Raw genomic sequence first — 15,323 nt, 5'->3', positions numbered from 1 at the left:
TTATTTGACTCAAGCGTTGTTTTTGCTTATTTCAACTTCGTTTTGTGCAAATAGCTTTCATAGTGTTTTCATCCATTTCAAAATCGTCTGCTAAGCAACCACTAGAATTTATTTCTTTGGCTTGAAAAATTTTTTTAACGGTCAGCGAAAAATTCAACTTTATCTTTGCTTTCTTTTACTCATAATGAAAGACATTATAATTATATTATAATTAATAGTATTTTTAATGTTTTTTCCATAATGCATTCGTTTCTTTCAATCGGCGGATTCAGTAATTCTGCTTCTTAATATTCGTCACGAATAGTTTGTCTTTTAGTTGCGGATAAGTTATAAAGGAGTTTTGTTTGATACTGATATAAAATTGCATATTTTTCTTTTGTGTCAATGAAAAGTCAAGCCTTAATTTTGTTATTCTCGGCGTCATTTAAAATTATTTTTTGGTTTTCTTAATAATCATGAATTTTCTGTCTTGAATTGGCAGTTTTAAATGTTAGTTCCCTACATAATTTTTCCATTTATGCGTATCGACTACTGGTTTACTTTCTTGACGTAACGAGTTTTTGCAATTATATCCACAGGTTTTGCTTATTTTCTTTCTTCATTTTTGTTATAACGTTTTACGGTCTTGTATTAAGTATCTCCATAGAGGATGATCTTGTAATCCTTTAGCTCTTGCAAAAGAGCTCATTAGTTTCGTTAAGTATTCTCTTCTTGCCGCTAGCGACTATCCTGAACGTCTTGAATATTCAGCCCTCTCCAATGACCATTGATCTCTGCTGAGTTGGGATATATTTGGGGGGCATATATTTAGTATACCCCCCATATATTTAATATACCCCCCCCCCCCCCCACCCCCCGAATTTATATTCGTTTTATTTCACATTTTATATTATTTTATTGTATATGTTTATTAACCCAAGCAAGCTTTTGCTACCGCCTTCCATCTTAAATCAGACGCAGACCAAGGAGGCGTTTTATCTCAATCAAAGGATTTTACAAGACTCGTAACAGAAACATACCTGCTCTTTACTCCGAATCACCAGGAAAATGAGATGATCTTGTAAATTTGTCTATGTTTCTTTATAATATAAACGAAAACCAAAGCAAATAAATGTATAAATACCAAGTCCTCGAGATACGACATTTTTGATTCCAGAAATTTATGTCGTAGGTCGAATTGTCGTTTGAGGAGGAAAAAAATGTATGGAAACAAATAGTGAATAAGATAAGTTATTTTATAATATAGTTCACATATTTTTTAAAAAAAGGTAACAAAGCTTAAAAAAAAAACAATGTATAATAACGAATCGAAATAAATTCAATTTTGCAACAAAAATAAAAAAATATATGTCGCAAGTTGAATAAAAATTATCCAAATTTATTATGTCGTACATAGAAATTTCGTATTAGAAGATGTCGTATCTCGAGGACTTAGACACCAGATGTTTGAAAATTGCAATAACAATATAAAATACAAGACATATTTAATTGTTTTAAAGAATTTTTCAATAAAATTTCTTATTTTTTTAACTAAAGTACAATCTTTATTCTTATGTCTCTCTTCAAATACGCTGAGCAAAAATAAAAACAAGTATTTAAACAATATTTGAAATTTTTCCAAGTCTTAAGCGAAAGTGTGTGTAATTGCATCCTTTATTAACCAATAAAAAATTTTTCATGCTTTTTGGACAAAAAAGACTATATCCCACATTCATCAATTCAATGAGCCTTATTCTAGTTGTCGAAGTAGGGCGATAATTGTCGTTACGACTTGAATTTGATATTCTAAGCGGCGATCGCAGTGACACTTATCGGGTAATAGTGTGAAAATGTGTTTCAGTCATATTTCAGTTGCTCTGATTTGAGATATGTCGTAGTGAAACGACGTTTTTTGTCGAAAAGTATTTAACAAGTGACAAACATGAAGGATACACAAAAATGCAAGTTAAAACAAAACAATTTAACAAAATCATAAAAAAAAATTAATTTTATACATAATTAAATCATAAAATATATAATTTAATTTTTGTTTTTAGTAAAATAAATTTGAATAATCGGAAACTTTATGACCGAGAACGTCTTTTACGGGTACTCGTTTTTCCCTCGAATATATTCAGTGACATTTTTTATTATTTAAAAATATAAATATATACACTGAAATTTTTTTAGTTTGTACTTTACTCGCCAAAATTTCTTTATTTCTCGCACTCACATCACTCGACAATCAGAATACCACATTTCAAATGATGTGACAGCGACAACAACAAATGTCATGTAAATGATGCGACAATTAAAATATGGCTCAATATTTTATATTAGAAGAAAGAGTAGAAGTGTTAAAAAAGAGTAGAAATGTGGGGATTAATTTGCTGGTAACGTCTTCATATATCTGTAGCTCGTCTGTAGTTCGAGAAGAAATTTTTGTTCAATCTTTCGACCCGTGAATTTGAGTACGTACACAATTCTCTTCTGAAGTTGCATGAAGATGTTTTTAAAAGAAAATGATAAAAAAAACTGTAATTTGTTATTGCATGCTATATTAAAACTTCCATAAATAAAACATTTTTCTTAATATTTACATATATTTTGTTTTTTCCAGAGCTACACTACGAAGAGGCTTAGCATTCTCATCGACAATTAAAAACCCGCCATTATTAAAAAGTAGGAATATTACATCTCAAAATAGTGTTAACTCGTGTCAAGGATTATTGCTTAAAACAGAAAATAAAGTTATGCAACACCAACAAGACGGATCTTCTCATTTTCCTGATTTATCATCATTTGCATCATCAGATTCCGAGGTCTCATCGAATCCTACTCAAAAAACGAACCCCAATAGTAACACTTCAGCAGTGACACCACGAAATTCAACACTCAATCTGGCACAATCTCCGAATGAAACTAACGTTTAATGTAGTTACTATTTGCCGCTTTAATTTATTATTATAGAATGATTTAAAACAAGAAGTAATGTAAATAATTAGCAAACTTCTCCAATTTTTAACACAAACACATTTCAGCACAAAAAAGCAAAAAACCAAAACACTAAAAGAGAATTTGTACTTACTTACCTAGGCATATTTATATTTTAATATATGTAATTATCTAAATATTTAGGAAAGCATATCATGTTGCTAAATTTAGTTTTATTGAATTATTCATTGTATGGGAAATTCCATTTGATTATACATATATTATATTTATTTCCTATACTTATATGTAATAAAAAAGTGAACATACAGACGTAATCACATATCTGCAAAATGAGTAATAATAGGTCTGACTTGGATAAAACTTGCAAAAACTTTAGAAAAAGAAATAATGACGAAATTTCTCCCAAAAAGAAGAAAAAATCTTACTTAAAAAAGTATTTCTTTTGCAAACCAGACACAAAACTTGAAAAAACTTTTAAAAACTATAATTATGTTATAAACGTCAAATTTCAAAGTATTTATCAAACATGCAAAAATATTTTTTGGTTATACGAAAAACCGAAAATTTTGATTTTAGATTATAAAAGTGCGAAACTTAGAAAAAAACATTTATGAACCCATTTTGGTTATTTTATTTTATGCTTAAATGAAAAGTTTTGAAAAAAAAGTAATTGTTAAAGAATTTTTTTTTTTTTCAAAAATAAAACCTTCTGACATGACCGAGAAAAACATATGTTTCGACATCTGTAAGATTTGAAAAGTTTTTAAAATTCTAAATTTTACTTTACAAAACTTGAAAAAACTTTAAACATTGAGAAAATGAGAGTTTTATGCTTTTATCTTATTTTTGTTCAAAAAAATGTAAGAGATTTTCATAAACGCAATACTGCAAAACAATAATGTGATACATACGCAATATATTTTTGACAGTTGTATAAAAAGTTTTGCTATTTTGAATTTTTAGTATTATGCTCATGAACAAAAAATGTCGTTAGCAAAAAAATTTATTTATTTCAGCCAAATAGTGGAAAATTCTATTTCAGGAAAAATAAAAATTAGGAAAAACAAAAAAAGAAAACTGAAACAAAAAGAAATTTTCTTATATTTAAGTAGAACAATTAACAATTAAAAATTTAAAACCAAACTGCAAAGCCTAGTAAAAAAAAGTACAGCTGATTTAACTGCGCTAGCCATGATAATTTAAATAATTTGTGATAGATTAAAAATGTTTATGAACAAACTTGATTAGCAACATTTATTTATGAACACAAATATAGCACAGTTCTCGCCATATATCGCGATATACTGTGTTTATGAAAAGGTCTGTAATCCCAGACACTTTGCATGCAAAAATTTTATAAAATTTTTAAAAGTTTTTAAAAACTTTCAAAAACCTTGTAACCCAAACTTTTAAAATCTTACAGCTGCCGAATTGTATGTTTTTCTTGGTAATATCAGAAGGTTTTAATTTTGAATATCATCAACAATACTTTTTTTTCAAAACTTTTTAATTAAAAGTAAAATAAAATAACCAAAATGGGCTCATAAATAGTTTGGGTTTCTTCGGAATCCTTAAAGTCGTCATCTTCTAAAATATCAACAAAAAAGTTTGTGTTCAGAATTTATTTGATGTTGTGTGATGTTGACAAAATGTGTATTCAAACTTTTTCCGATACATATGTTTTTATACCCTGCACTTCGTGAAGGGTATATTAACTTTGGTATGGAGTTTGTAACTACTTGAAGGAGTCATCTGCGGTATGGACATATATATATTCTTGCTCAGCGTAAAATTCTGCGTCGATTTAGACATGTCCGTCCGTCCGTCCGTCCATCCGTTCGTCCGCCCGTCCGTCTGTCCGTCCGAGCGCACGATAACTCAAAAACGAATAATGCAATCGACACCAAACTTTCACAAGTTTTTTGTTTTGTGCCAAGGACGAGCCCTATTGTTATTGGACTAATTCGGACAACGGGTTCGAGTAGCTGCCATACAACTCAAAGAGTTTATTTTAAATATTTCAAAAATTAATAAAGCTATAAATATAAATTTTGTATACATATGTCCAATTATATTCTACACATGCTCTAAAAATTATAATGGGATAGCTGCACCGGTTCGGGTGGCTACCATACAACTCCAACAGCAAATTTTTTATATTCAGAAAAATAATAAAGTCAGATTCATGAAACTTGGCAGTCATGTGTCCAATTATAGGTCAAATATATTTCCGAAGTTTTAGAGGAATTGCTTGACGGGTTCGGGTACCTGCCATACAACTCCAGAAGCTAATTTCAAATATTTGGAAAAATAATATAGTCAGATACATGAAACTTGACAGTTGTGTGTCGAGTTATAGGCCAAATATATTTCTGAAGTTTTGGTGGAATTGCTTGACAGGTTCGAGTAGCTCCCATACACGTCTAAAAGCTTATTTTAAGTATTTGGAAAAATAATGAAGTCAGATTCATGAGCTTTGGCAGTCGTGAGTCCAATTATAAGTCAGACATATTTCTAAAGTTTTGATGGAATTGCTTGACAGGTTCAGGTACTTGCCATACAACTCCAAAAGCTCATTTTAAATATTTGAAAAAATAATAAAGTCAGATTCATGAAACTTGGCAGTTGTGTGTCGAGTTATAGGTCAGGTATATTTCTGAAGTTTTGGTTGAATTGCTTTACAGCTACGAGTAGCTCCCCTCCCATACAAGTCCAAAAGTTTAAATATTTGGAAAAATAAAGTCAGATTCATGAAACTTGGCAGTTGTGTGTCCAGTTATAAATCAGGCACATCCGTCAAATTTCTATAAAATGGTTTCACAGGTTTGAGTTATTGCTATACAACAACGAAAGGTGCAGGGTATAATTCAATCGGTTTACACCGACTAAAACGTTTTTACTTGTTTTATATGTTTTTCAGTTCTAAGTACAAATTCTTCTTTTTCAGTTCCAAGTCCAAATTTTTAAATTGAAATAAATTAAAAGAAAAAGTTTTCTCATTAAAGAAAGCAATGGAATGAAATAATACAATGCATCCAGATTTTTAAGTTTTAAATGTAAAATAATGCAATGTGTTTAAACAAAAAAAGATAAATTATATTAAAATTTATATTGAAATTATATTTTTTTTCGATTTCGATAAAATTGTACAACTTTTATTTGATGATCACTCTGCTTGCAGAAATTTTCGATTGCCACTATTATAATTTGAAAAATTTTTTTCAAAAGAATTTTGAAGTGTGGCATTTTTCAATGTCTATGATGTAAGACATCTAGTGTACATACATCTCGTGTAGATGTAGGATAATGGCCGCTTTTAAAAACGTCATGTGGTGATGACATGATTTCTGCAAATGACAATTTTCTGCAAAAACTTTAATTATTGGAATTTTGACAAAAAGTCATTGCAAAACGCCATTTAGTATTCTTAAATTCAAATATGATTAACCTGTACAAAAATCACGCAAATTAATATTTTTATATATCTATAAAGGAAGAATCATCACTAAAGCTGGATTCATCAGTTCGTCAGGTAAACGACGAGCTGATGTCGTGTCGGAAAGTGAGAAGAAAGTGAGTAACTATCATATACTTGTATTATGTAATTTTCGAATGAGAGGAATTATTCCTATTGCCTCCCTTTTTTTTTAAATTGTATACAAAAGTTGTATACAAAAGCTTTTTTTGAAAGTGAAACGCTCAGTCGATAATTTGAGAAAAAATTCAAAAATCCTATAGAAAATTTTTATAATTCTGATTTGAAAGTGAATAAAAAGTGAGTAAAAAAGCGAGATACACTGACCAGGCTGTTTGCCTAACTTGCAGAGTAGAGTTTTTAAAATGATGACAGATATCACATGATCATTATGTGACATTTTGAAAAAAGGGCCAATGTAATAGTCACTGTCTTGGTAAGTACAAAGCCACCGCATTAAAAAAATTTACCGAACTGCTTCATTCGGGTCAACTTCGATAATGTTCGTATATGTTTCTTCAATTTATTTTTTATTGAAATTATTTTTTAATTTGAAAAAAAATATTTAAGAAGTAGGTCCTTTTCGTTTGCTTTATATTTTTTTGCTTTTATTTTCGTATAATATAAGAGAAATGAAGAATTAAAGGCGTTTAATTGTTCTTTTCTAAATTTTAATTGTAACAGCTGGTCCTTAATAATTATATACATATTTTACTATTGCAGATTTATCGGTTAAACGTTATCAGTTATATGTATACACAAAAATGTAACCAACAGCTATAAATTTCCATTTCTATGCTACGTTATAATTTTTTCACACTTGGTAATAATTTTACAGCATGTAAACAAAATTTTGGCAATGTTCTAGAAATTTAAACATAAAACGATTTTCGAAAGTACTTTTCTTTATCAAACATCCTATTTTAGCAGATTTCAATGTTTCGATTTGTTGAAGATATTTTGTAAAGTTGACACTGATTATTTAAAATATCCAATATTTTCTTGGATATAAACATCAGTAAAGTTTTATAATAAAAGAGTCAAATAACTTAGAGTTTGGTGAATTTACCCTTGTGAAAATTTTTGATTTACAATGTATTATGATTTTTCTCTCATAATTTAACTCAGTATCCTTTTAAATGGTAATGAGGAAGGGTGTATCGATTAATTTTCTATAAAGTTTAGGAAAAATACTTTTAACAAAATTTATTTTGAAGGCAAACTTCCGTCTTTTGGTAACTTTTTTTTTTGAAAACGCAAAATAAAACTGAAATTTATTCTTTCTTTATAGATGTTATATATCAATAAAGAAAGAATCAACACTTACTTAGTTTCATCTGCATCAGATTCGTAATTTTCACTTAAATTTTGATCCTTTTCCACTTCCCAGTGGATAAGTGTGTACAATTATTTTAAAAATATACATTTTATAATATGGAAAACTTATAATGTGCTATAATACTCTACATAGATAACTCACAACTGTACAGGATAACTCACACGACCGTATTCTGATGATCAAACTTTATTTAGTGTGATCTATTACAATAGTTTCTGTATAAAAATTTAGTATTTTTGAAGCGACTAATATCATATCATATACACTGACTTTGTTCCTTCGTCCCTTTCATTTAATTTTACAGTTTTCAAAATGACCGGTTCATAATTTGGACAATTTTATTTTAGGTAATCGCAAAGTAAGTCTGATAAGAATAATAGCATCTGAGTGTTTAAAAATTAGGCTTTATCATAAAGTTTCACGTTTAAAATTTGATTTAAGAAAAAAAATATTCGCCAACATCTAACAAAAACTATTTTGTTTTCCGGTCAATAATTTAATGTAATACACTTAAGCAATAATATACACAAATATCATGTTAGATTTGATTGGTAGTATGTTTAAAATAAAAATATGTATATATAGATGGTTAAAAACTAATATTTTTTTATTGAAAAAATAACTCTCATAAATTTCTAGAATATTCATATTTCCTAACAATATTTTAAAATCGTTTCTGGCAATAGTTTTTACTACATGTAAAACAATTCTTTTTACTAAATAAAGACAAAAAAGTAACATATTTTATTTTGGCTTCAAAAATATTATTTGTCAGCTATTCATGTATTATTAGATCCATGTATAGAAACTTGTTTAAAAAACGTTTCCATGAAGAAAACATCTTATGCTGAAATTTTATGTTGCTGAAGACTCGCAATTATCATCAAAGTATATCTATAATAAGTAGTTCGACTCGTTCCATTTCGTTAGTTTTCGTTTGCATTTTGCTTCCAAATTCTTAAAAAGTTGTGTGGGCAAGAAAGAAACAAAATATTGTAAACAAAAGAGTGTATGAAAAACATTGAACTGAAATAAAATTAAATTAAGGTAGAAAAAAATTTTGTTATTTTGTATTTTGATAATACCAAAATTTATTTTTCATTTTATTAAAGTTAGGTTAAAAATTCGAATCTATGAAAGCAAAAGAGTTTGAAATTTCATGTATGAATGCATTTACCTGGTAAAGTATATACACAGTATCAGGCAGTGACATAGAAATAAAGTAATTTATAAAGAAAAGACAGGTGTATGCATACTGATTAATATTTTATGCAATATTATTATTACCGATTCATAGGCAATATGTTTAAAATTTATTAATATTGAAATGAAAATTAAAAATTTAAAGATAATTTATTTATTTTATTTATTAATAATTATTAATTACAAAAGCTTAACACTAAAAGTTTAAAATATTTTCAAAAGTACATATTTACCTCTCCACATCTTTTGGCAACAAGTGAAATTTTCACAAAATTACATCGAAAACGCTTCAAATAATGTTTACCCATTCTTATAAAATAAATATTTTTTTTTCACAACTATTTAAACATTTTTTTAATGTTATACGTCTTTTTAAAATTTATTTTTATAATTTTTCAAAATTATATTATATAAATTATAATAATTTTTTTTAAACACTTTTTTTAGGCTTCGCTTTTGTAATATGAATACACCTTTTTTACCACCTTGTACTGGAATAAGTTACAAAATTAAAACTCCCGCTTTTAAAATTCTTAAAATTTTTTCCTATACTTTATGTAGGGCAAAATAAATAACTCCCGCTTTTAAAAATACATTTTAAAAAAACAGGTAGACATCTATTGCGTACTCTTTCCCTCTCTCAAAAATTCTTATGTGTATAAAAATGAAAATAAGACACTTTTAGCTAATGGAATTTTTTGTATACAAATATTGGTGAGTGATTGCATTAGTGTGATGTAAACGGAAGGTCGAATTACTTATTAACAGATATACTCCTACTTTGGTTATCATTTTCAATGTAAATTGTAAAGTATAAACGCGAAGTTCTGAAAGCGGGTACATAAAAAAGATCTACATATCTACATATGTATGTAAGTTTATTGAAAATTGTTTTGAAAATAATTCGGTAAAATCGTACAAAAAGTCTTTCCAAAGCTACAAAATGTAAAAAATATGTACACTAGTTAATTTATAATTATAAAAATAAATTTATATTAATAAAATATGTTATTAAAAATAAATATACTTCGTTCCACCCCTTGCAATATGTACATATGTATATTCCTATCATTTATTATTTTTCTTCTATTAATTCATTACAATATTCTGTTCCGAACTTGTTGTTCTTAAAATTAAAAAAATTGCGAACAAATTTTCAAAATTTGAGTCGAGATCAATTTTAAACAAATAATCCCAATTCAATCAATTTTAACCCTTTGTTGACTGACGCTACTCAACTATCGATCGGATACTTTTTATAACATTTATTTTTGGCAATCGTATTTTATGATTACGATTAGTGTTGTAAAGCGAGAAAAAAGGCCAAGTTCATTTTGTTAATTTTTTGTTTGATTTTTCTAACCTAAAGTTTTATGTATTTTGTTTCCGTTTTTTTTTTTAAGAAAAAAAAAATAAGTTTAAAAATAAAGAATGCACTTTCACTTACTTTTGATTATAGTCGTAGGAAACTGAGCGATACTTACAAGAATGGAGTCCCTACACTCAGACTCCACAACCGAATCCAAAAAGATTGTTATTCAAGAAACTATAGCCTCATTTATTAAAAAAAAAAAAAAACAATTTGGAAATGGATTTCGTCTATTTCCATTCTCTAGCAACAAAGGGTTAAACAAATCATAACTCCTAATTACTACCTATATTTTTTCTACGTCTTAAATAACTTCGTTTCTTGTTTGTGCGGAAGTCTGACACATACATATAGATATTTAAATATTTTAGAAATTTTTAAACTCAAATAACTCAGCTCTCACATGGCCTACCAAGCTGGAAAGAGGCTTGTGGGTAAGGTTTTGACGAAAGCTTCAATCCTATAGGTTCCGGCCCCGAATAGTTAATTTAGCAAAGAAAGTTAACAAAAGTTAAAGAGTTAGAAAATAAAAATTCATTGCAGTTTAAATTAAATTCAATTTACGTTTGAAGCTATTTAAATTTGAATAAATATAATTGAAAACAAGAAAAACGTTTTAGTCGATACAAACCGATAAAATTGGTATGGATATCTTTAATTCTTTTTGAAATATTTAAAAAAACCTGTTTGAGTTGTATGGCAGCTATCCGAACCCGTTGTCCGAAATGGACCATTACAATAGTAGCCGTCATTTGCGCAAAATAAGCAATTTGTGAAAGTTCGGTGCCTACTTTTTTTTTTTTTTGAGTTATCGTGCGATCGGACGGACGGACATGTCTAAATCAAAGCAGAACTTTACACTGAGCAAGAATATTTATGTATATGTCCATACCGAAGACGGCTCCTTCAAGTGGTTACAAGCTCCATACCAAAGGGAAGTTTGTTTTCTAAAAATATGTTTTAAGAAATTTAGTGAGGAATTTTTGAGTTCTGCATTGAGTTCACATTGTTAGACCTAATTGTATTATAATTAAATATAATTAGCTAATTATATTAAATTTTTACAATCTTGAAGTTTTAGCAATTTATGTTTATAATGAACAAAATTAGTTGGTGTTCTACGATTTAATTCAAAAAGATTTTTAATTGCTCTATATTGTATTTTTTGTAAAACATTCAATTGCGTTATGAAGGTGTTACCCGACACGACTATAGCCTCCTTTTTATGTTAATTCCACATTCAATTTTCGTCTAATGTTACGCCGGGGTATTTATATTTATCTACTTTTTCTATAGGGCGGTTATTGCAATAGATAGGAAAACACATTATGAACTATAATAACATAAATTTGGTTTTTTTTTTTGTATCAACTGTAAGCTTGTGAAGACATACCCATTTGTGTTTTCACTATACCTTATTGCGATGTCATCTGCATATAGAAACGACTTGCCATGTAGTTTTAAATTAGAAAGACTGTTGATTTAGAAAGCCAATAATATAGGTTCAAGGGAATTATTCTGAATTACTCCGAAATCTATGGATTTACTTTATTAAATTATGTTTGCACATTTTATGTACCGTTTTCTATGTGCAAAATAACTTTTTAACCACATATGTCTTTTTTGCATTCTTAAAATACTTATCAAAAGCAAATAAAAGAGCACTAATTCTACATTTTTTAATTTTGAAATAGACTCTTTAATATTCGTTATAACATCGAATAGAGTAGCTATCGTATTTGAGTTTTTAGTAAAGCAGTACTGAAATTTGCAAACAAGATTATTTTCTGTTAGGTATACCGTTAGTTCTTCTGCAACATAAAAAAAACACTTAATTATTTTCGTTGCATTTGGCATTCTACCTTCCTCTAAAATACTTTAATAATCGTTGTCGGAATTTAACCCCCAGAATTTGTTTTCTTTATTTTTTCAATAATCTGTAAGGTTTATGACAATTTTACTTTCTTAAACTTGTACCTATTATTAGTTCTTAAGTTTTGGATAAAATACAAAATATCTACGAGTATCTCCCTTATGTGTTTTCGGTGCCATTAATTTTTAACTTTTATTAATCGTAAACATTTTTGATCAATCCACGGATATCTATTTTTATATACTTTTATATATTTACATTCATTTTATACGTTTAAGTATCTTATATACATATCTATTGCATCTTGGATATTAAAGTTAAAATTTAAACATGAATTAAAATCTCGATCCCACCACTTTTTTTATCTTGTCGAATAGAAAAGTGTTGTAATTTATAATTGATCGAATATAAATGTTATTTTCTATTCAGGTTACGTTATATTTCAGGTATAAATTACGTTATTTGTTATTCAGGTATAAAATTTCAAGTGAATTTACTATTTGGAAAAAAATAACAAGTTTTGTCATTAAAACATTTAAAATCTTTCCCTGATAATAAGCCGATTATCTTAACATCATCCGTTTCACGCATGTAAAGTTCTCCATCCTTAACCCAATAATTTTTAATATATTTTTACACTTCCAACTTCGTGCTTTTCATATAGAAGACTAAAGTATCTCGCGAATGGTTCATTCATGTAGAAAAATTTCCGACCGATTATTAGTGCTTGGAAATATTTTGCTACTATCTAATGTTTTTATTTTTTTTGTTTTTCATGATTTGTATTGTGATTTAATTTTTTGTTTTTCATGATTAAATTTAACCACATTTTTAGATGACTCACCCGAAATTTCTGGCCTTGCAAGAGTCCGTTTTTTTCATTAATACCGTCTGGTGATAATTGTATTCTCAACTCAAACATATCAGAGCTAATGCGTTTTGAACATCTGCAATTCCTATATACCTTTTGTTTTTTTCCTGCTTCATTATTTCAATGTCAGATTTACATACATACATATGTTGATTCATTCTCATTTGCAAGTTCTAATTTTTTTTGCGCAATATATATTTTCGTATATGGATATCTATGGATATCTTTAATTCTTTTTGAAATATTTAAAAAAACCTGTTTGAGTTGTATGGCAGCTATCCGAACCCGTTGTCCGAAATGGACCATTACAATAGTAGCCGTCATTTGCGCAAAATAAGCAATTTGTGAAAGTTCGGTGCCTACTTTTTTTTTTTTTTGAGTTATCGTGCGATCGGACGGACGGACATGTCTAAATCAAAGCAGAACTTTACACTGAGCAAGAATATTTATGTATATGTCCATACCGAAGACGGCTCCTTCAAGTGGTTACAAGCTCCATACCAAAGGGAAGTTTGTTTTCTAAAAATATGTTTTAAGAAATTTAGTGAGGAATTTTTGAGTTCTGCATTGAGTTCACATTGTTAGACCTAATTGTATTATAATTAAATATAATTAGCTAATTATATTAAATTTTTACAATCTTGAAGTTTTAGCAATTTATGTTTATAATGAACAAAATTAGTTGGTGTTCTACGATTTAATTCAAAAAGATTTTTAATTGCTCTATATTGTATTTTTTGTAAAACATTCAATTGCGTTATGAAGGTGTTACCCGACACGACTATAGCCTCCTTTTTATGTTGATTCCACATTCAATTTTCGTCTAATGTTACGCCGGGGTATTTATATTTATCTACTTTTTCTATAGGGCGGTTATTGCAATAGATAGGAAAACACATTATGAACTATAATAACATAAATTTGGTTTTTTTTTTTGTATCAACTGTAAGCTTGTGAAGACATACCCATTTGTGTTTTCACTATACCTTATTGCGATGTCATCTGCATATAGAAACGACTTGCCATGTAGTTTTAAATTAGAAAGACTGTTGATTTAGAAAGCCAATAATATAGGTTCAAGGGAATTATTCTGAATTACTCCGAAATCTATGGATTTACTTTATTAAATTATGTTTGCACATTTTATGTACCGTTTTCTATGTGCAAAATAACTTTTTAACCACATATGTCTTTTTTGCATTCTTAAAATACTTATCAAAAGCAAATAAAAGAGCACTAATTCTACATTTTTTAATTTTGAAATAGACTCTTTAATATTCGTTATAACATCGAATAGAGTAGCTATCGTATTTGAGTTTTTAGTAAAGCAGTACTGAAATTTGCAAACAAGATTATTTTCTGTTAGGTATACCGTTAGTTCTTCTGCAACATAAAAAAAACACTTAATTATTTTCGTTGCATTTGGCATTCTACCTTTCTCTAAAATACTTTAATAATCGTTGTCGGAATTTAACCCCCAGAATTTGTTTTCTTTATTTTTTCAATAATCTGTAAGGTTTATGACAATTTTACTTTCTTAAACTTGTACCTATTATTAGTTCTTAAGTTTTGGATAAAATACAAAATATCTACGAGTATCTCCCTTATGTGTTTTCGGTGCCATTAATTTTTAACTTTTATTAATCGTAAACATTTTTGATCAATCCACGGATATCTATTTTTATATACTTTTATATATTTACATTCATTTTATACGTTTAAGTATCTTATATACATATCTATTGCATCTTGGATATTAAAGTTAAAATTTAAACATGAATTAAAATCTCGATCCCACCACTTTTTTTATCTTGTCGAATAGAAAAGTGTTGTAATTTATAATTGATCGAATATAAATGTTATTTTCTATTCAGGTTACGTTATATTTCAGGTATAAATTACGTTATTTGTTATTCAGGTATAAAATTTCAAGTGAATTTACTATTTGGAAAAAAATAACAAGTTTTGTCATTAAAACATTTAAAATCTTTCCCTGATAATAAGCCGATTATCTTAACATCATCCGTTTCACGCATGTAAAGTTCTCCATCCTTAACCCAATAATTTTTAATATATTTTTACACTTCCAACTTCGTGCTTTTCATATAGAAGACTAAAGTATCTCGCGAATGGTTCATTCATGTAGAAAAATTTCCGACCGATTATTAGTGCTTGGAAATATTTTGCTACTATCTAATGTTTTTATTTTTTTTGTTTTTCATGATTTGTATTGTGATTTAATTTTTTGTTTTTCATGAT

General features: G+C 27.9%; 1 protein-coding gene across 1 annotated transcript in view; it reads left to right on the top strand.

The window, feature by feature from the left end:
• The window catches only part of LOC129616327 (pleckstrin homology domain-containing family G member 5), a 30,051-nt gene extending 24,845 nt beyond the window's left edge, over positions 1-5,206 (top strand). Inside the window, exon 11 of the mRNA XM_055531936.1 lies at positions 2,600-5,206. Within this exon, the coding sequence (XP_055387911.1) occupies positions 2,600-2,912 (313 nt within the window). The 3' untranslated portion in view covers positions 2,913-5,206. The remainder of the gene's footprint in view (positions 1-2,599) is intronic.
• Positions 5,207-15,323: the final 10,117 nt, after the last annotated feature.

The sequence above is a fragment of the Condylostylus longicornis genome, unplaced genomic scaffold (assembly GCF_029603195.1).
Source record: "Condylostylus longicornis isolate FDR11 unplaced genomic scaffold, ASM2960319v2 ptg000180l, whole genome shotgun sequence".
NCBI classification, from domain to species: domain Eukaryota; kingdom Metazoa; phylum Arthropoda; class Insecta; order Diptera; family Dolichopodidae; genus Condylostylus; species Condylostylus longicornis.
This window is presented reverse-complemented; position numbering and strand designations above follow the sequence as displayed.